Here is a 22,502-nt window from a genome sequence, read left to right as displayed (position 1 = left end):
ATGTCTTTCTTTGACTTATGGTTTTTGTGCGGTGCTTGGTTTCTTGTTTTTTTTCATTTTTTGAAATAACTCTTCGTTGGTATTGTAGTATCACTTATTATAATTAACAATTAATTGCTGCTTCTCGATATATATATGTTCCACTGGATTGATTATTGTTGGTTTGCTGTGCGTTTGCAAAACGTCCAGTGGCAATTGTTTGATGTACATGAAAGACGGGAGACAATTGTTGTTGGTTTTTTTTTTCTATGGTCGGGTTGTTGTCTCTTTGGCACATTCCCCATTTCCATTCTCAATTTTAAGTAATACATAAAATAGGCTATATGCTAGGTGGACGATAGGGATAACGTGTGAAAACTAGAACTGAAAATAATTATGGTACAAATGTATCATTATTGGGTTTTCTTTTCTTCTTCACGTTTTCTAATCTGAATTAGATTTTTTGAAGTATTCAATCGTAATACTTTAAAAAAAAAAATACAAAACAGTTGATTAATTTTAAAATATTTAATAAAACTATTGACTGGTTTCAAAGTTTTGATTTTACCCCTCATTTATAACACACACGTTAGTCAATGGTAAATACTAAGAAGTAACGAATGCAATGAATTTACTTCCTTGTGAGGTATTGATATTTACCTGTGGTAGGTGTGTATCGTCTATTATAGTAAGGATTAACACATTGATTTGTTATTTCATTCATTTCAGAACACATGTAAGTTTTAAGTAAACATGGTCATCATACACTAATTTAAACATTAACACATCAAATTAAACACAATAAGTGGCGCAATGTATAAGTCCCAAGTACAGGTTTATTACAGGCACTCGTCTCAGACCCCCCCCCCCTATATACCTTTATATAACACGTGTTATATTAAGGTATATGGGAATACAATTTCTGAGACAAGTGCCTGTGAGGTTTATGCGTGAATATAATCTGTCGCAATATATTTCGCAATATATTTAAATGTTAGAAAATGCTTAGTTTCAGCATAACTTTTCGCATTACGACTTTGTTTACAAAGTTAATTTCTGACAAATCTGTAACACTTGTAAAGTTTTAACGCATGGTAGATCCTTAATAATTTAAGTTAATATGTAATTATGTTTGTAAGACATGTGTTACCTAGTATGTTAACATTGTTGTGTATTTATTAACATGATTGCATACCAACCAGTGTATATAAAGTGCGAATCCAGTCAGTTCATTTTCACTGTTGTATGCGAGTATGTTCATTGTAGAATAAAGGATCATGGGAAAACTTTATTTGTTTACGTTTTGAAAATACCAAAATAATTGGTTTGAAACTAAATTTTAACATATTTTTATTATGATGTGTCTTTTTAATGTAAAATAACAATATTAAAGTTCAAATATGTGTTATGAAAGCAACATAATATAGAATACAAATTATTAAAAGCGATCTATTTTCACTATAGATGCGATAAATTATCACTGTATGGCATTCATTTCTGATGTAGAATTTTCGAAGATGCGATGAATTTTCATTGTAGATTAATGTGATAATTAGACTTGTAACAAATGAAAAACTTATTTGATTACTTTAATATTTATTTCTTTTTATAACTTGTATATGTCTATAAAAACTGGCTGGCCATTTATACGTTTTCCCACAGTATTGACATGTGTGAACTGTATTGCCATGTTTCCCTGCTTTGTGATTCGCTAGGTCTTTTAAAGTTTTCAAATTCCTGATTACACAAATCACACTGATACTTTTTGTTGTTTTCTTGGTGCATGTTGTTTCAAATTATGATTGTAAAAAAATGACCTCTCGCATTTCTTAAATTTATAGGGCTTGTTGTTTAGGTGCTTGTTGACATGGCCATCAAAGTGTTGTTTTTATACGAACACATTTTTTTTTTTGGTTCGTATATTGCTATGATGTCGTCATCGTCTGCGTCGTCCGAAGACACATTTGGTTTTCGGACAACTTCAATTAAAGTGAATGGATCTATATAAATCTTAAAGAAGGTTCAATACCACAAAAGGAATACTGGGATATATTTGGGAATAATGGTTCCAACCGTTTACGAAAAGGGGCATAAAAGAAGCAATTTTTTAGTTCAGGATAATTACTTATAAATATAGTTTTGTATAGGAATTTCAATTGCTCTGATATTGTACCACAGTGTTCAATACCACAAGTAGAAGGTTATGATTCATTTTTGGGGTTATTGGTACTAACAGTTTAGGAATGAAGGAACAAAAAGGGACAACAAACAATCATGTTTACTTTGTAGTTTCCGGAAAATTACTTGTGTGTAAGTTTTTGGATGTTTTTGGCATTGTACCACAAGATACAATATCACAAAGGGAAGACTGGGATTACATTCGGGGATAATTGTCCCAAACATGCAGAAATTAGGGACAACAGAAATGGCAAAAAAAACCATGTTTGTAGTTTCCAGACAATATCTTGTGTTTAAGTGTATGGATCTCTCTAAAATTGTACTGCAAGGTGTATTTATAATACCACACAGGAAAGACTGGGATTTCGTTTGGTGGTTTAAACGGGTTCATATCTCTTTTATTTTTATTTTTTTATATTTCAAATTTTCTTTTTGAAAGTATTGCGCATACGATTTGTAAGATCTTCGACCCCATTTACCTTGTGTCAGAAACCTAAATAACGTCTTCAATTTGATCATAATCCAAATTCAGATAGTATCAAGCTTTAATATTGTGTCCAAATTTGCCCCAACTATTCAGGGTTCGACCTCTGCGGTCAGCGAAGCATTTTAATGTTTTACTACAAAACGAGCAGATGTGATTAAAAGTTCCTATTGCTTTCTTCATATGGTAAGCCATGCCAGCATAGGCGTATCCAGGGGGACTGGAAACATTTGGTTGATTATATATGGAAACAATTAAGCGTGAGATGGGGCGCCCCCTTTAGGTAAGCCATCTGGCCCGCCTTACAAAAAGTTCTGGATCGGCCACTGCCCAATTCTGCTTTTGAAGTGTTTGGAACAATGAGTACAAATTAGGCCTTCTCCATGCTATCAGTTTTTATGTTCATTGAGAAGTCTTAAAATTTTAATGCACACTGGTCACATTTTTGTAACTCATTAGTGTGGATCTTCTTATGCCTGTGCAAACTAGCTACCCATTTTATCTTGAAAGGGCAATAAGTGCATTGGCATGAAGACCTTTCCTTATTAACTTTAGTTCTTTCTTCTGTGATTCATCTTCACTTGCCTCCCCTTATGCTTCAATATCCATGTTCTAAAGGAAAGATAGTTTTTAGCTCGATTGTTTCTTGCATGTTCATTACTGTAAAAAATTAAACGACATGTGACATATAAATTATACAAAGTCATCAAAGCGTGAAATGCAAGTCAAGTTGTGTAGGGCAAACTTTTTCTGTCAAAAATGTAAACTGATAAAGTTGCAGTGGTACCGTACATGTTGTACGTGTTGTAGCACTCTTGATACTATCGCAGAGGTCGAACCCTGAACAGTTTCGGGTAAGTATGAACACAACATTCAAGCTAGACTCTTTTTTTATGAAATAAAAAAAAAAATTATAATGTCAGACCATTTGTACTAGTCACTGTGGACCATTTCGATAACTTAAAATCCAAAATACCAAAATCCCAAATTTAAAAACGCGATGAGATTCAGCATGCCAAAGTACCCCAAATATTCAATTGTTGTTGAAATCAAAACGAATTTATTTCTTGATAGTTTGGACCTCACAAAAAAATAATATACACAATCATGTATGGATTTAGCCTACCAAATAACATCAAGTTTTATTTTGGACCTTGTGGGCCAATTTAAAACCAGACCCAAAATCAAAAATCTTACTTCAAAACCTCATTGAAATTGGTCAAGAAGTGATTTATCCAAAAATATTAGAAAAGTATTGTTGTTTTTTATCCCTTATTATTCCATTCTATTTCGAGAGACATGATAGATGTACGTATTCAGTGATGAAGTGTCATTGCATTGGATAAATATAACTACACTTTAAATAAAGATGCTGATGTCTATTACATGATTCTTCTGCTTTGTAAATAGACCCATACTCGAAATCCAATGATAAAATTTAAAACACTTTCAACTCTTAAATGATCCACTTTTGATGTTGTTATATTATGACTACGATGTGTTATATTTTAAATAAATATTAATTCTATTGAATTTATTGGAGTGTTCAATCAAACTTTTCATCTCAAAGTCAGCACTATCAAATCCTTTTCTTACTTTAATTATTGTTTGAGCAAGTCGGCTGAATTAGGAATTTAATGCATAAATATGAATAAAATTCATACAGTGAAAATTCACCGCATATACAGTACTAATGAATCGCTCTACAGTGAAAATGAAGGTAAAGTATCATTATTCAACAGTAAACATGACTCGCATAAAGATAGCATCATAGTGGAATTCAATACAATATGGACAAACTGAATAACAAAAGCTATTCTACGTTATACAACATTAATAATTGTGTTGAAATTAATATTCTTCTGCAAGTACATCTTTCCTGCTAGTTTTTAATCACCTGCACGATTTGTTCGTAAAACGTTCTAAATATTCACCTATTTCGGTATATATTTCACGTATAGATGGCTCTCGGCGCGATAAAAACCCGTTCCCATCTCTTACTTTGTCTAACTTGTATTACTTATTAATAAACATATACATTTGAACTATTTTCTTCATTTTTTTCAAAAATCATAATTTTTTCGTCTGTTTATTTACCATTCTACATCAGAAATGCATGGCACATACAGTGAAAATGGAATTTTATGATCCGCACTTTACATACACTGATACCAACTAACCAATAGGATTGCTAATCAAAGATTTAAAGTTTGCTTAATATGTGTTTATGAGGGTTTGAATAAAGTTTACAAAATAAAGAATACTAGTGGTTAAAAAAGTACGCATAAAATTACAGAAAAAAAGTTAAACCGTTCGAGAAAAATGGGCAATAAAATGTAATGCAAGAGTATGATGGGGTGCTAAAATATTAAAAGTATAGAACAAGAGCCAATAATTATGAAATAGAGCATCAAGGATGGCCTACAATTTAATGAATAATAATGAAAAAAGTTTCTAAACTCACGATCCAGACAATCACCGAAAATTACCTCCTTTTTGTACATTGTAGCCTTAAAGAGTTTGATCAGAGCACACAGGACCTGAAAATCCCTTTTAAGCGTGGATAATCTTAACTTTTTGAAGACATTTTTTTTTTAAAAGTAATCCCAAATATTACGATTTTAGATATGACCGACTTAAGGCTATCGCCGGTATTGGTTAACTCGTTGCTGTGAATTTATAAATAGTAATTACAATATGTATATGATATAAATGAAGTCAATTTATAATTTAATCTTTTAGCTCACCTTGCCCGAAGGACCTAGTGGGCTTTTCTCATCACTTTGCGTCCGGCGTCCGTCGTCGTCGTCCGTCGTCGTTAACTTTTACAAAAATCTTCTCCTCTGAAACTACTGGGCCAAATTAAACCAAACTGGGCCACAATCATCATTGGGGTATCTAGTTTAAAAATGTGTCCGGTGACCTGGCCATCCAACCAAGATGGCCGCTATGGCTTTAAATAGAACATAGGGGTAAAATGCAGTTTTTGGCTTATAACTCAAAAACCAAAGCATTTAGAACAAATCTAACATGGGGGGGGGGGGGGGTAAATTGTTTATCAGGTCAAGATCTATCTGCCTTGAAATTTTCAGATGAATCGGACAACCTGTTGTTGGGTTGCTGCCCCTGAATTGGTCATTTTAAGGAAATTTTGCTGTTTTTGGTTATATTGAATATTATTATAGATAGAGATAAACTGTAAACAGCAATGATGTTCAGCAAAGTAAGATTTACAAATAAGTCAACACGACCGAAATGGTCAGTTGACCCCTTTAGGAGTTATTGCCCTTTATTATCAATTTTTTACCATTTTTCGTAAATCTTAGTAATCTTTTACAAAAATCTTCTCCTCTGAAACTACTGGGCCAAATTAAACCAAATTTGGCCACAATCATCTTTGGGGTATCTAATTTATAAAAATGGGTCCGGTGACCCGGCCATCCAACCAAGATGGCTGCCATGGCTAAAAATAGAACATAGGGGTAAAACGCAGTTTTTGGCTTATTACTCAAAAACCGAAACATTTAGAGCAAATCAAATGTTTATCAGGTCAAGATCTATCTGCCCTGAAATTTTCAGAGGGATCGGACAACTCGTTGTTAGGTTACTGCCCTGAATTGGTAATTTTAAGGAAGTTTTGCCGTTTTTTGTTATTATCTTGAATATTATTATAGATAGAGATAAACTGTAACCAGCAATAATGTTCAGCAAAATAAGATCTACAAATAAGTCAACATGACCAAAATAGTCAATTGACCCCTTAAGGAGTTATTGCCCTATATAGTTATTTTTTAACATTTTTCATAAATTTTTGTAAATTTTTAGAAAATATTTTCCACTGTAACTACTGGGCCAAGTTCATTATAGATAGAGATAATTGTGGCAACAAGGATGTTCAGTAAAGTAAGATCTACAAACACATAACCATCACCAAAACACAATTATGTCATGAATTTATCTGTGTCCATTGTTTAATATGCACATAGACCAAGGTGAGCGACACAGGCTCTTGAGAGCCTCTAGTTTAAAGATAGAGTATTTACTTAAACTACGAAAATTATATAAAGAAACTGATCATTTGCTGTTTACTTTTTGTCTGTTTTACTTTTTTTTCTTATGTTTTGTATAACATTTTAATAAAAGAGGGGGCAAACGTTATCAGAGGAACAGTCAAACTCATAGATTGAAACTAAACTGACAACGCCATGCCTAAAGAATAAAAAGACAAACAGACAAATAATAGTACACAAGACACAGTCAACACAGAAAACTAAAGTTTAAGCAACAAGAATCCCACCAGAAGCTGGAGGTGATCTCAGGTGCTATGGAAGGGTAAGCAGATTCTGCTCCAAATGTGGCACCCGTCGTGTTGCTTATGGTAATTCAAACTCGGTAAATAGTCTGATTCGATAGGTCACATTCATGAAAAGGGAAGGGTATTGTAGTTACGACATAAGGAACATATAGTAATGTACTAAGAATAGTATTTTTACTTGTATTATATAACCAAAAAATTGAAACTTTATATTTTCAACAGTGATACTAGTCTTACTGGTTAGACGTTTGCGGTGTCATGGAACAAGTAGGACATAATAAAAAATTCACAGCACGCATAATTTAATTATTTGAATAGGGGTGTCGAAAGCTTTACCTTGATGTTAATGACCCGTAGTTTATAAATGTCAGTGTACATTTTGTTTTATCAAATTTTTGTGTACACAAAAAAAAAGTTCGTACCGAGATTTTTTAATTGGACGAATTTTATATTGCTTTAAAGAAACGCAAAAGGGAACGGTATGGCAGTAATTTAGAACTACTATGAAATAAGTTTTAATTTTTTTAATCTGTATATCAGAAATGTCTGTAAACACTTTGTTTTATAGAGTTTTATTCTGATAAAAATAATCATCTACCGAATATTTCATACTTTACGTATCTTTCATTGCTATTAGGAACGAATAGTATACACAGCGCAATATATAAAATGATCTGTATAGCTGTATTTAGATTATTTGTGTCGTTTGGTTGTTGTTATTGACACATACCCATCATCTCAATTTATTAATATCGTTGTTTCTGTATTTTGTTAGTCTGATCATGATTATTTACTGAATGGTCACAATTTGAAATGAAAATGTTATATTTGCATAAAATATATAATATGTCTTAATTATTATTAATCATATGCAGATTGCACTTTTTTTTCTCACTTTCGCCAATATTTTTTGTTTACATTTTCGCCAATTGACAGGTAAATAAAAGTCATAATACATATAAGTTGTACAACAATTGTTGATATAATAATAAATTAACTCTTCCGTCTGTGATCTGATCCCTGATCATCACAGGCAGATGGAAGTCGGATTTGGAGCAGGTTAAGTTTATTGTAAAATTTTCTAAAACTACATTCATCAAATGTAAATAGAAATGACAATTAAAATTATATTCATCAAACGGTAAATAGCAATTAAAAAAGAAATATTGATAAAAGTTTCTAATACTTTATTCATCAAACGTAAATTAGCAACTTTAATAAATAGTAACAGTTTGAGAAACGTTAATTTTCGGCTGGTGTTAGAGAAATGATTCAGGGCCGTCGTTGTTTTTTTTTAAATTTATTTAACAGTTTTTTAACAAGCGCTGTGCCAAAGAGTGATACAGATACCAATTCAATTCAATTCAATGTTTTATTAAAGTCTCATCTCTCAACAAGTACAATCAATCTTTATACATTGTAAAAGAACACTAGATAAAATGAGAGCCATTCTATACAGAATTATAAGAGACTATTAAAATGGATAGATATAATACACAATATGAAATAAAATACTATTTACAATATATAAAATTTCAACGTCTTTTTAAAATCAAATGACAGGTTTTGGCACACACACGTATCATATTTACATCTGAGAATAAAAACACTAACTTTTGATTATCATCTAAAGTATTAAAATTATCATTAAAAGTTTCAGCAACATAATATAAATGGTTTCTAAAATCGTCATAAAGAGGACATCTTAATAAAAAAAAAAATACCATGAAACGGAAGCCACATAGGTTATTAGTACATAATCTGAAATGTGTATAAATAACATAAGCATATACAGACATAACTTTAAAGTATCGTGATGTCCCAGCTACAGAAAAACTAAATCAAACTTTTAGGAATTTTGGTCCTCAATGCTCTTCAACTTCGTTCTTCATATGGCCTCTTTAACTTTTTTGGATTCGAGCGTCACTGATGAGTCTTTTGTAAACGAAACGCGCGTCTGGCGTATGTACAAAATTTAGCCCTGGTATCTATGATGGGTTTATTCACTGCATATAGAATACACAAGCATATACAATTCTCAAACCAATCTGTATTTCGACACGATTCACTTTTCTACAAAAGAATTTTTAGGAAAGTTAAAAATGGGAATAGAACATTATTAGTTGCAAGAACCTTAATATAAATAACATTTCTTTGTGTCAAATATCCGTTTTCCCTTATTCTCTTTTTTGCTACACATAATTGAAAAGGATGTCATAGTCAAATTTAATATCTTTTTTTTATGTTTTCTGCTCACGTTAGTTCTACAACCAAAATGAAGATATTAAAACAGATCATAGTAGGGACTTGTAGTGCAAGTTTTCTGATGGTCATTATTGGATTTGCAACACCTGGATGGCTGATACTTGATGTTGATATGCACAAAATGCAGGAGCTGGAGATGAAGAACCAGCCTGTTTGGATGCAGAAACAATATAAGGTATGATACATTGTTTGGGTACAAAACCATTATAAGGTATGACACAAATGTTTGGAGACCGAAGCAATATGAAATATGATACATTGTTTCGATACAAAACCAGTATAAGGTATGGTACATTGTTTTTATACAGAACCAGTATAAGGTATGACCCAAATGTTTGGATACCGAAACAATATAATAAATTATCATTGTTTCGATACAGAATTAGTCAAGGAATTAGAATCATATTCAAAACAGTGTAGCTGTGGCCATTGATTGACGACCTTAAATTATCCCATTGACTGGGGCAGATTATGTGAACGTTTGTCTGTAACGACCGCTGCTCACTATGTACTTGTTAAAGACACTTAAACTGTGGGATCACAAAAGGTTCTCAACACCTAAATAAAGAAATTAGAAAAACTAATCAGGAATAACACGATGTTTTGATTTATATCAATAATATAAACCAAAACATAAAGTTATTCCTGATTAATTTTTCAAGTTATTTTAATATTAAAGGCGTTAAGAACCTTTGGTGACCCTACAGTTTAAATTCTATAATAAGTAAGTAGTGAGCAGTTGTCGTTACAGACACACGTTCACCTAATCTTTCCCAGTCAATGGGATAATTTAAGGTCGTCAATCAATGGCCACAGCTACACTGTTTGGAATATGATTCTAATATATTGTTTGGTCACAGAAACAATTTAATTAGTTATCAAAGGTAACAGGATTATAATTTAGTACACCAGACGCGCGTTTCGTATACATAAGACTCATTAGTGACGTTCAGATCAAAATAGTTATAAAGCCTAACAAGTACAAAGTTGAAGAGCATTGAGGATCCAAAATTCCAAAAAGTTGTGCCAAATTCGGATAAGGTAATCTATGCCTGGGATAAGAAAATCCTTAGTTTTTCGAAAAATTCAAAGTTTTGTAAACAGGAAATTTATAAAAATGACCACAAAATTGATATTCATGTCAACAGCGAAGTGGCAAAAACTGGGCTGGTGATACCCACGGGGACGAAACAGGTTTATAATTTAGTACGCCAGAGTTATGATACAGTGATAAGGTATGATACAATGTTTGGATTTAGATCAACTACAAGGTATGTTACATTGTTTAGATATAGAACCATTATAAGGTACGATGTATTGTTTGGTCACAGAAACAATTTAAAATATGGTACACTTATTGGTCACGGAAACAGTTTAATCTTTGACACAAATATTAGGATACCGAAACAATATACAGTATGATACATTGTTTAGATACAGAAACAATTTATGATATGGTACATTGTTTGGTCACGGAACGAATTTAGTATATGAAACAATGTTTAAATACAGATACAGAACCAAAACAAGGTAAGCAACAATGTTTAAATACAGAACCAATACAAGGTATGAAACAATGTTTAAATACAGAACCAATATAAGGCATGTAACATTGTTTGGATACTGAACCAATATAAAGTATAAAACATTGTTTTTATACAGAAACAATGTAAGATATGATACATTGTTTAAATACAGAACCAATACAAGGTATGATATATTGTTTGGATACAGCAACACTATAAAGTATGAAGTATTGTTTGAATACAGAATTGATATATAAAGATTTAACACAGTGTTTGGATACAGAAGCAATCTAAGGTAAGAACCAATGTTAAGCTAAAACACATATAACATATGAAACATTGTATGGATGCAGAAACAATGTAAGATGTGATACAATGCTTAGATACAGAACCAATACAAGGTATGAAACAATATTTAAATACAGAACCAATATAATGTATGATCCATTGTTTGGATACAAAAACACTATAAAGTATGAAATATTGTTTTAATACAGAATCGGTATAAGATTAATACAATGTTTGGATACAGAAGCAGTAAAAGGTAAGAACCAATGTTAAGCTAAAGAAACAATAAAAGATATGATACATTGTTTGGCTACAGAACCAATATAAGATATGATTCATTGTTTGGATACAGAACCAATAAAAGGTATGGAATATTTTTTGGATATAGAACCAATGTTACGTATGGAAAATTATTTTGGTAGAGAAGGAATATTAGTTAAACCACATTCTTTGACAATGGTCAATAAAGTTGAGAATCGAAATATTGAATATGTCAGATAGACAACAACCCGACTAAAGAGCAAATGACAGCCGAGGTTTATTTTGAAGCCAACTATATTTTTGTATTAATGAAATGAACAATTCGGATTTCGGACACAGAATGAAAAGTTCACTCCCGGTTTTTAGCGGAGTCCGTGTTGTTTCTTATTTGTTATTTATAACTGTTAGTTTAAACAGTATTTATTAATGAAAAATGTCAAGACAAATATTACAATGTTACATAAAGTTCAAATATGGGATTCGGAAACAAGTTTGGAAAAACTTTTATAAATCCGTTTCCCTAAATTTATAACTGTTGATGTAAATGTCCTTTGGTTTTATGAGTCTTTGTTTACTCCTTGGTTTTGATTGTTATTGTCTTTGCAAAATTATTTGATAGTAACATAGGGTGGTACTGAGAAAATCATATTCCAATTAATCCACCAAAAAATTACTAAAAAGAAAAAAACACGATTGAAAAAATAAAAACATAATGCTTTTAAAAAACATTTGTACATTATGTGAACATACATATATACATCAACAGGATACATAAAAAAAGCTTGGTTTCTAGAAGTTACAATGTAACGGAATATTTGGCGAACAAAAATATAATGTAGTTGAAAAAAAAAGTGATATCGAAGGACAGACATCGCCATGGGTAAAAGAAAAATGCTGACAGACAGACACCAATAAATATCTAATATATGGAGATGTCGTGTAAACGCAGATGAAACAACAAGTTGCAGCAAACACAACAAAATCTGCCAATGAACTCGGCTGCTTTTAAAGGGTAATTTTCAATTTCATTTCATAGCCTTTTTATAGGTTAATACAATGTTACATTATTCAGGAAAGATTAGCCCTTATGAAAAAGGATCCAACGAAACCTGATATGCAAGATTTAAGAGTTACATTTGGACCATTTTATATGCGATACTGCTTGACGATGACGTTTGGAACAATTTCTACTGATATTTGTGTAATGTTATCATCAGGCAATGCCATAGAATTGGTGGAAACTATGATGCGAAATAATATCTCAGGTAATTTTCAATAATTACCAATATAAAAAAAAATCACACTTCAATCTCAGTTATTTGTAGTTATTCTGCAAAAAAAAATCCAAGGTGTTTATTATTCAGTTTTTGAAGTCTTTTTTTTTTTTTTTGCTTTGATTTCTGTTTAATGCAATTCAAATGTTGATGTTGTTTGAATTGCTCTATTTGGTAATGAGCACCACTGATGCGAAATGATAAATTTACAAGTTCAAACATATAGAACAGCGAATTAATTACAATACGTGCATTATTTATAAGGATCTGTACTTTTGATTGACCGAAGGCAATGGTAAGGAATCCCAAAATCAAACTATTTCTCAGAAAAATTTAATCTTAAAATTTCTCGTAATTTCATAGTTTTAGCGTATACATGTCCTTGTAAAAATTGAATGCTCTTTTTTTTTGTAAATATATGAGGTTGCAAAATCGTGCACAGTTTTAATATGATGCGCTTCTTTGCCTGATATAAAATGTGCTTCAATCGACGCTACTTGTACATCACTCAAAATTACAAATAGAAGCATTTAATTCTTAAATTATCATTCGATATGCTGTAATTTTGTATCATAACCACTAAATAGCTAGACAATTTCCACGAAGACATCAGTATAGTAGTTGCCTCAAATATTTTTTTTATTTTATTTTTAGGACTTGTGCCACCAAATAGTTTGTGTTCGATTACCGTTCTTTTTTTGGGAAAAAAATTGAAAACAAATCACCCCAAATCAACATTCATTCTGAAGGCTAAGTAATTCTGCCTTATGATTAGAAAAAGTCTTTTTGATAAATCGCATTCAGTAATTTTCTGGATCGAAGCTGCGACTAATCAAACGACCAACCATTTCACAACGTGAAACAAACATTGTAAAATAATTTATTATTATAGCTCTTCACCCAAAGCGTCGCATCTCTAGATCTACGTACTGCCTTCCACAATGACCAAAACCATACCGCATAGTACACAAATAAAGGCTTCGTAATGACAAAAAGTTCAAACGTTCAAATCAACAGCCTACTTTATGTAGAAAACAATTACCGAAAAAAAATATGATTTACAGGTACCAACGAAAACCACTAAATAACATGATCCTGACTTTTGACAATAAGGAGCTGCTATACATGAACAAATGTCTGAGAGGATTCAAATCCATCAAATGAATTCTTATTGAAGGAATTAGTTACATATGACTGTTTTTCCCGACTATTGACCGATTATTTTGTGAAAAACATTCTTGTCAAACAACCAACACTGCTCTCAGACCTGGATATAGAATGAAGATATTCGGAAACCAGATCAATAAAGTGCAGGCTATTTCTTATCGGAGTTATTTCTCTTCGATAATGATTTTCTCAATTCTTCGAAATTATTTCGAATCAAAACTGGAAAATTACTGCAAAGAGCAAACATCTTTGAATTATTCAATATATAGATTTAATCTACTGAGCTGAATGTGAAATCCAAAGACAGTTCTTGTATTCTTCAAGAGAACACTTGCACAAAACCTGTAAACAACCAATAATTGACCAAGTGCATAAGACGTGCACGGGTGGTTTGCCGAGGGAATCTTGAATATTTCTTTAAAAAGTCCAACAAGCAAACTATATCTTAACAAATTAACATTGTAAAAAATTGAAAACAACACGTTTAATAATTTCATGCGTCCGAAGCGCTTTTCTGGATTTACCTTCATCAGTTATAAAGTCATAATAAGAGTTCGTTGCCATTGAGGTTGTGGAGGAAAAATCAAAGTGATGAATATACGTAAACAAAATCCTAATTTTCAGATTTGTTATCTATAAGAATGGTTAATAATTGAGCGTTTTACTACTGTTTCAGAGAATTCTTTCCTGTAAAATTGAGAATGGAAATGGGGAATGTGTCAAAGCGACAACAACCCGACCATAGAGCAGACAACAGCCGAAGGACACCAAAGGGTCTTCAATGTAGCGAGAAACTCCCGTACCCGGAGACTTCCTTCAGTCGGCCCCTTAACAAAATGTATACTAGTTCAGTGATAATGGACGTCATACAAAACTCCGAATTATACACAATAAACTAAAATTAAAAATCATACAAGAGGCTCCTTACTTGGGACAGGCGCATCATTGAGGCGGGGTTAAACGTTGCTTTACTAAGTTAGATGTTTTTTCTCCATGAAACTAGATATATCCTAACTTTCCTATAGTATTCTAGTGTTATACTTATTTTTGACGGAATAAGAAGCATAGGGATCTATACAGTTTACTAGCAACACTTATATTATAGCTAGTTGCACAGCAAACCATTCGTCATGTATCAATTGCGCATAGAATGAAATTCAAAACAGTGTGGCTGTGGCCATTGATTGACACATCAAATTCATCCATTGACTGGGATAATTTACGTGAACGTTTGTCTGTAACGACCACTGTTCACGACGTACCTACGATAGACATTTAAACTGTGGGGTCACCAAAGGTTTCTTAACGCCTTTTATTATAAAATAATTCGAAAAATTAATCAGGTATAACCTTTATGTTTTGATTTATATAATTGATATAAATCAAAACATCGCGTTATTTCTGATTAATTTTTCGAATTACTTTATTAAGGTGTTGAGAACCTTTGGTGACCCCATAGTTTAAGTGTCTTTAAAAAGTACATAGTGAGAAGTGGTCGTTACATACAAACGTTCACCTAAATTGTCCCAGTCAATGGATGAATTTAATGTGTCAATCAATGGCCACAGCCACACTGTTTTGAATTTCATTCTATCATATTCTTTTTTGTTTCAGTTTCGTAGCGTTTTTGACAGATTTAGAAAACTAATGTTGCTCTTTAGAATAGTTATAAAATTGCGGTATATATACAGAAGTTCCAATAAATATAATTTGTTTTTCTACTAAGACTGAAATTCAAGAAACTTATAATTACTTCAAGATTAAAATTCATCCTTGTATACTTCAACAGGATATCTGTTGAGTTGTCAAGTCAATCAAATTCTTAATTTATCAGTTGTGTAAATATGTTTTGCATAGATAAACTCTAACATTATAAACCATGTCTGCAGGTAGACAAAAAAATCGTGACATTGGAGTAATAAAGGTTGCTATCAACATTTTTTACGCTAAATTCAGTTATTGCTTTTCTTTGGTTTTTAATAATATTTTAAGAAATTGTCAAATTGATATCAAATCTTGCCGACCTGACTTACGTTTCTTCTCTGAGTGATTACGGGGATAAACCTTTGTTCATCTTTGACCACAGTATGTTGAACTTTTATAATAGATATAAGAAGATGTGGTATGAGTGCCGATAAGACAACTCTATACCAAACAGCAAACTATAAAGGGCCCCAAAAATGACAAGTGTAAAGTCAACAGGAAAAACAGCGGTCTAATCTATATAAAATACGAGAAACAGTTATGAACCACATCAACAAATGACAATCACTAAACATCAGGTTCCTGACATATGACAGGTGTAAACGAATGCAACGGGGTTGCATGTTTAAAATGGTAGTAACCTTCACCCTTACTTGAAACTATAGTGTAATGTCACAACATAGAAAGACACACTATGAAATATCAATTGAACTGGCTTAAGTCAACCAAAAGACATATCAACACAAGTGAACGAATAAATTGATCTATGATGTAAACAAATTGTCTATTCGTTGTTGATATGAGTTTTGGGGAGGGTTTGGCATCGTAACATGTAGACCACATATTTTGTCCCTCTCAAAAATACTAGTCAGCCCTAAAAAAAAAAAAAAAATAACCAAATAGCCTAAAATGTTCCATTTAAACCAAGTCTTGCAAATGGATTGATCTGAAACAGTGCATGAATTTGGCAGTAATAAACTTTTGAAACAGTTGTCAAACTTTAATGCTGTATGATTTCTGTTATATTAGGTAAACCAGCTATGCAAATGATGGAGGAACTGCACAAAAATGGAATCAATATATCGATAGAGTCAAGTAAGTTTTTATTTTATAATTGCATCATATTTGGTGTATATGTAAATTCATAACATAAATATTTCACAAGCATAATTTGAAGCAAGTCCGTAATATTGTTATTGTATGCATATCAATTCATATCAAATAAACAAAATTTAAAAAGTAATGAACTCCAAATACCTCAATGTTTTACCTGAAAATTACCAAAGTTACTTATACCTAAATTTTGGATCGAAGTACAGCGGTGAAGAAAATGTGTTTTCTCTTGATATACATTGTAAGAGCACCGACATACATAATTTTGACAATTTTGGCTTATTGAGTTTTTAAAAATAGCTTTCTTCGTTCGATTATAAACAAGAGCTAATGGAATAATAAGAGACGGCAAATATTATATAAATTACACAGTATGCTAATGATCTAATACGACATATATGGGGATAGTAAATTCAATATGGAGCGAGAGCAAAATTTGCTAAGCGATGATTTCGACTTCGCCATGGTGTTCTTAGTTAAATAATCGTCCTTGTGAGCAACAACCCAATATCAAGGAAATCATGATAGGAAATACAAGACCTGGTATATAGTGTCAACTGGGAGATATATATTCCGTATGCAAGAGCTGCTGGAATGTTACTATACATATAATTGAAACGTTCACAATTAGGAAGCTGGAATAGTCTCTTTTGTTGTTAGTTATTGTTTTCAACTAACCCTCTTTGTCATTTGCTAAATTAAGTCCAGATATGAGGTCTACCGTAATGTATGTATTGATTCCCTATTTAAAATTTTCAAGTTCGATGGTATATATAGGTTAAAAAAAAGTTAGATCACAAAAATACTGAACTCCGAGGAAAATTCAAAACGGAAAGTTCCTAATCAAATGGCAAAATCAAAGGATAAAACACCTCAAACGAATGGACAACAACTGTTATATTGGTACAGGCATTTTAAAATATAGAAAATGGTGGATTGAACCTGGCTTTATAGCGATAAACCTCTTACTTTTATGACAGTTGCATCAAAAGAACTGTTTTGTGCTTCCATGAAAAACACGATATGTGATAGAATTTGATCAACCCAGTCACCAAATGTTTTAATTATTTAGTAGTCGACCCTGATCTTTATCGCGACAAGTTAAGAATAATGTACCTATAATAAGCACGGCTTTCTAGTTGATACGATACTTCAGAGCTTTCATTTCATTTCATGATCTTTGATAGAGAGTGGTTTCTTAATAGGATGCTATTGAACCAAGAGTTCAAAGTGGTGAAATGTATTTCTTCGAATTTTTACGGACGTCATCACGAGTTCATGAACTGTTATTGTTGTATTTGATTTCAAATATTTTGGCCACGAGCATCACTGAAGAGACATGTATGGTTCCGCTCCGTTGAATGAAGCTTTGGACTGAACATTGAAGAAAAGTATTGTTTTACTGATATTTTGTTCTTAACGCCCTTCTTTTAGCATGTTAGTCTACAATGATGAGTTAACGCTTGGTTCTGCTCCGCTTATTGATGTCAAAATTTGGGACTTAGTACGTATAAAAATTTCCCCTCATAAAGATTGTTTAAAGTTGGGTTTTTATTAAGAAATGTAAGAGACCACTCGTATCGTTGTGACACATTTATATTTTATTTTCAAAATTTCCTGTTCATTTTATGAAGCATAACCTGTGCCCTATTAGAATTTTCTTCAAGAGGCGCGAAAAATACCAGTGGGACATTCAAACTTAGAAATCAAAAATAAACTGACAACGCCAGACACACAAACAATAGAACACACAACACAACATAGACAATTAAACACTTAGCAACACGAACCCCACGAACTACTCGGGGGGGGGGGGGGATCTCAGGTGCTCTGGGTATCTTAAAATGAAGTTCTGCACCATTTGAAGGCACTACTTATCTTGTAACATGTACAAAAATATCATATGCTAAAATGTTGTTTAAAACAATAAGGGACACACATGTTGATGTAATATTGTGACTTTTATTGAAGCATATAAACTCCTGACAGATACAAAGGATTAAAATTTTGTGTTTGCGCCATACCCGCATTTCGTCTACAAAAGACTAAAAAAAAGTTCAAAAGCAAATTAAGTACGAAGTTGAAGAGCATTGAGAACCGAAAATTCCTAAAACTTTTGCCAAATACAGCTTAGGTAATGAAGCCCCTGAAATAAATTTAGGAAAAATTGGCCTTATCTCACTGCCACAACTCTTTCTGAAAACTGTAAATAAATAATGATACTGTAACTTAGTGTTAAGACGTTGTCTCTGCTTCTCTTTTTCAGTGATAAATATGTGTATAGCTATTGTTGTTGTGTGCTCGCTAACTTTGATACAGTCATTTGTCTCCTTGGTTTTAACCTTAGTGTATAGTTGTAAGCGGTATCCACGAAAAAGACTTGGAGTTGTTGGGAGTATCTCCTTAATTCTTTCGGGTAAGTAAGAGGATTTTCACAATAAGTTGAAACAATCCAAACTAAATTTTGAAACATTTATCCAAAAAAAACAAACATTTTTAGTTATTCGTGTTTTTAATTGTGTCTGTATTTTGCAATAATAGTGTAGAAGTATTTTATATTCTATTTGTTTTCTTGTATGTACTTCAGAACTAATTTAGAAACAATATACTTAAGTACTTCCTATGATTTTTGATAAATCAAAAAGCTGTAAGCATATTTATCTAATTCCATATCGCTACGCGCATGTCTATCTAAATGTAAGCGTCAATAAATGGATGACAAAGAAACATCATTAAATAAAATTAAAAAAATTAAAAAGAAACAATAAAGAATCATAAACCAACTATTACATACATACAATGTACAAAACACACGGCAACGTTTCAGTCATGTCAATCAAAATTAAATTGGTCTCTTCCTAAATAATGAAATCTATTCTATCGAAAAGTAATTAAAACTATTTTTGATATGCAATCTATTAATTAAATTAATCACTTTATTTTGCAATTTTTTAAAAAAAATATCGTGATAATCTGATTTACATGTACATACAGTGAAATGTTTTTCTTCGCTTTGCAGGTACAATCAACTTCCTCTTTGTAATCATATATTTAATAATGAATGGACAGTACACGAACGTTTTAAGTGCGCAACATCTTGAAGACGCTATGGATTTAGGATTTCCTTATTCGCCTGTGTTATGTATGTTAGGATCTATCATGTATTTTGTTTGTGCCGGTATACTTATTTATTTAACAAAGAATTCAAAAGGACAGTATAATTATGAGATGATGATTATTGATACGTCAACAGGTGGTAGTACGTATATTGCAAAGACATGAATTGTTAAAGGTTTTTTTTTTTACTTTTATAATTCTTAAAGTTCTTTTTTAAAACATATCAACTCATATGATATGTAAACAAAGAAATAAGAATCTAACTTTACCTATTTTATTGTACATGTGATATTGTTGATATTAAAAGTAGTGTGACCAACACTCAAACAAAAGTTAGAGGTACAAGAAAAACGGAAATGATTTTTTAAAGAACTATTTGATACAGGGAAAACACGAAGATGGGTGTGTGCCAATGAAAAGAAAAAAGAGCAGTAATGCAAAATATGAAAAGAAAGGTCGTTTTTAAAACTTAACCCTTAACAGTAAACTCTTTGGATTGTTGTTTTGAAAAACCTATATTTTATGAGCAGCATACTTTTTTTTATTGTTTGTTTAAAATAAAATACAGTAAAACGATTTATATTATGATAAAAATACATATTGTACAAAGAATTATAATTTTAAAGGGAATCTTCATGATATTAAAAAAAATAGTCTTATTTAGACAGGTTAACATAATAATCAAAGTACCATTAGCTACGATTTAAATCAAAATGACTGTCATTTTGTTTGATTCAAAAATATACAAAAGTGTTATATTAAAAAATAATTTCGCAATCAGCTGTCAGTTCTCATTTTGGTTCAATTTGTTAATATAAGCTCAAATCATCACAAACGTATTATTTGCTTGTAATAATTCAACATGGTATTACTGCAATCTTTTATTTGGCCCTGCTTTACGTATGTTCTATAGTGTGTGATAACATTGTGTGTGGGAATTCGATACCACGGGTCATTTAAACCGAACTTGATGAAAATTCAACTATAGAAATCAGAATGAAGTTTTTGCAATGTTTTAAGAAATGATTTTCCTTTGTATTGATTTATTATTTATGAAACAATACATTTTTAAAAGGGCTAGTTCTGAATAAAGTAATTTTTTTATGAAGACCTTTGAAGCTCATACCTTCTAGTGCCATAAAAGGGCTCTAACTAAGAGATATATAAAAATATACGCTTTTAGCAGCCAGGATGATCCAATTTTGTCATTATTAAAAAAAATATATTGATGATGAATTATTAACTTGCAAATGAATAATTCTACCTCATTGAAGCCGTATTCATGTGAACTTCAATTTTACACCTTACCTTGGGATGGATAACGCATGAACTCTACGTTTAAAGGAAAATAATATCAACATTGAAGGTAAATCATGTGATAAACTGATTCAATCCACAAAAAAATCGTTCTTATACAGGTACGATTAACATATATTATTAATCTAAAACCTGAAATGTAAGGCCTAGAAAAATCCAATGGCACGAGTCTGCTTTCTATTTCTATTTATGTTTATAAATTTGAAGAACACGAAATGAAATTGCCATTTCACGATGAACGAACAATTAAAAGTTTCCTGCACGTTGATCTTTTTACCGATTTCAAGAAACACGGTGAATAGCGAACCCCTTTCAAGGCTGCACATGAAAAAAAAATGGCAAAACACGTTGCACGAAAATAACCCTTTCCATCCTCATATTTAATTTTTGGACAATTTGCCGGAGGTTGTATTCCAGAAAACATAATCAAATTTAAACAATGCAAGTAGTCTTATACCTGCGCACGAACAGTTAGCCACGGGATATGAAGCATAATCCAAAGGATCGACACTGACATTGATAGCCTCCTCGAATGCTGTTAACATCATTGCAACATAGACCCTCGTCTTAATTTTTATTTATTACAGATGTTAGTCGATATACAAACATCAAAAGTATAACCATTATTAATTCAATGATCTGTAAATTTTATTCAAGCTCTAACGTGTTATTAAGTTTAAGTCGCGGAATATAACATATCCTCTTTAATATCATATTAATGTTAAATAAAGGCAACAATAGTATACCGCTGTTCAAAACTCATAAATCCATGGACAAAAAACAAAATCGGGGTAACAAACTAAAACCGAGGGAAACGCATTAAATATAAGAGGAGAACAACGACATAACACCGAAACGTAACACACACAGAAACGGACCAAGCATCAGACAAAACACCACGAGAATAACAAATATAACATGAAAACCAAATACATGAATTTGGGATAGACAAGTACCGTGCCACGTCTTATCTCAATTTCTCAAAATTAAGAGAAAACACAAACGACTCAACGTTAAAATGCAACACACACAGAAACGAACAATAATATAACAATGGCCATCTTCCTGACTTGGTACAGGACACTTTTAAAGGGGAATAAAAGTGGTGGGTTGAACCTGGTTTTGTGGCATGCCAAACCTCGCACTTTAATGGCAAAGTTAAATATAACATTGAAATGACAACATAATATTACAGGACTACAATACAAATTAATAGAACATATTAGACAAAGAAAAACATGATTAATAGATAACAAAAAGCATCAGGTTTAGAATTCAATACGCCAAAAACGCACCTTGTCCACACAAGACTTACAAGTGACGCCCAGATATAAAAGATCGAAAGTGAAAAAAGTACAAAGTTGTACAACACTGAAGATCAAAAGTTGAAAAGGTTTCGCCAAATACGGCATTGTTTTTAACCTATTCATTGATTCTCTTGTTTGTAACAATCCAAATAACTTAACAATAAAACCAATTTCCTTCCTGCTACATATATCTAGTAACTTTTTCCA

General features: G+C 31.7%; 1 protein-coding gene across 2 annotated transcripts; it reads left to right on the top strand.

The window, feature by feature from the left end:
* The first annotated feature begins 578 nt into the window (after positions 1-578).
* Positions 579-20,773, top strand: LOC139487857 (uncharacterized). Of its 2 annotated transcripts, none has more exons than XM_071273025.1 (6): positions 579-648; positions 9,219-9,396; positions 12,369-12,561; positions 16,471-16,536; positions 18,821-18,970; positions 19,574-20,773. In XM_071273025.1, exons 1-6 carry the CDS (start codon positions 605-607, stop codon positions 19,834-19,836), a joined length of 894 nt encoding a protein of 297 aa, XP_071129126.1. In that variant the 5' UTR covers positions 579-604; the 3' UTR covers positions 19,837-20,773. The 2 variants fall into 2 exon arrangements, with proteins under 2 accessions (XP_071129126.1, XP_071129127.1); XM_071273026.1 differs by having other exon boundaries at positions 613-715.
* Positions 20,774-22,502: the final 1,729 nt, after the last annotated feature.

Source organism: Mytilus edulis, chromosome 9 (assembly GCF_963676685.1).
Source record: "Mytilus edulis chromosome 9, xbMytEdul2.2, whole genome shotgun sequence".
Lineage (NCBI taxonomy): Eukaryota > Metazoa > Mollusca > Bivalvia > Mytilida > Mytilidae > Mytilus > Mytilus edulis.
Note: the sequence above shows the minus strand (reverse complement) of the source record. Positions and strands in the feature narration are given on the sequence as shown.

Coding starts and splice junctions, on each gene's coding strand:
- LOC139487857 (XM_071273025.1), top strand. CDS start 605: ATGAATTTACTTCCTTGTGAGGTATTGATATTTACCTGTGGTAG. Junction 9,397..12,368: donor GGATGCAGAAACAATATAAG/GTATGATACATT, acceptor TACATTATTCAG/GAAAGATTAGCCCTTATGAA. Junction 18,971..19,573: donor TATCTCCTTAATTCTTTCGG/GTAAGTAAGAGG, acceptor TTCGCTTTGCAG/GTACAATCAACTTCCTCTTT.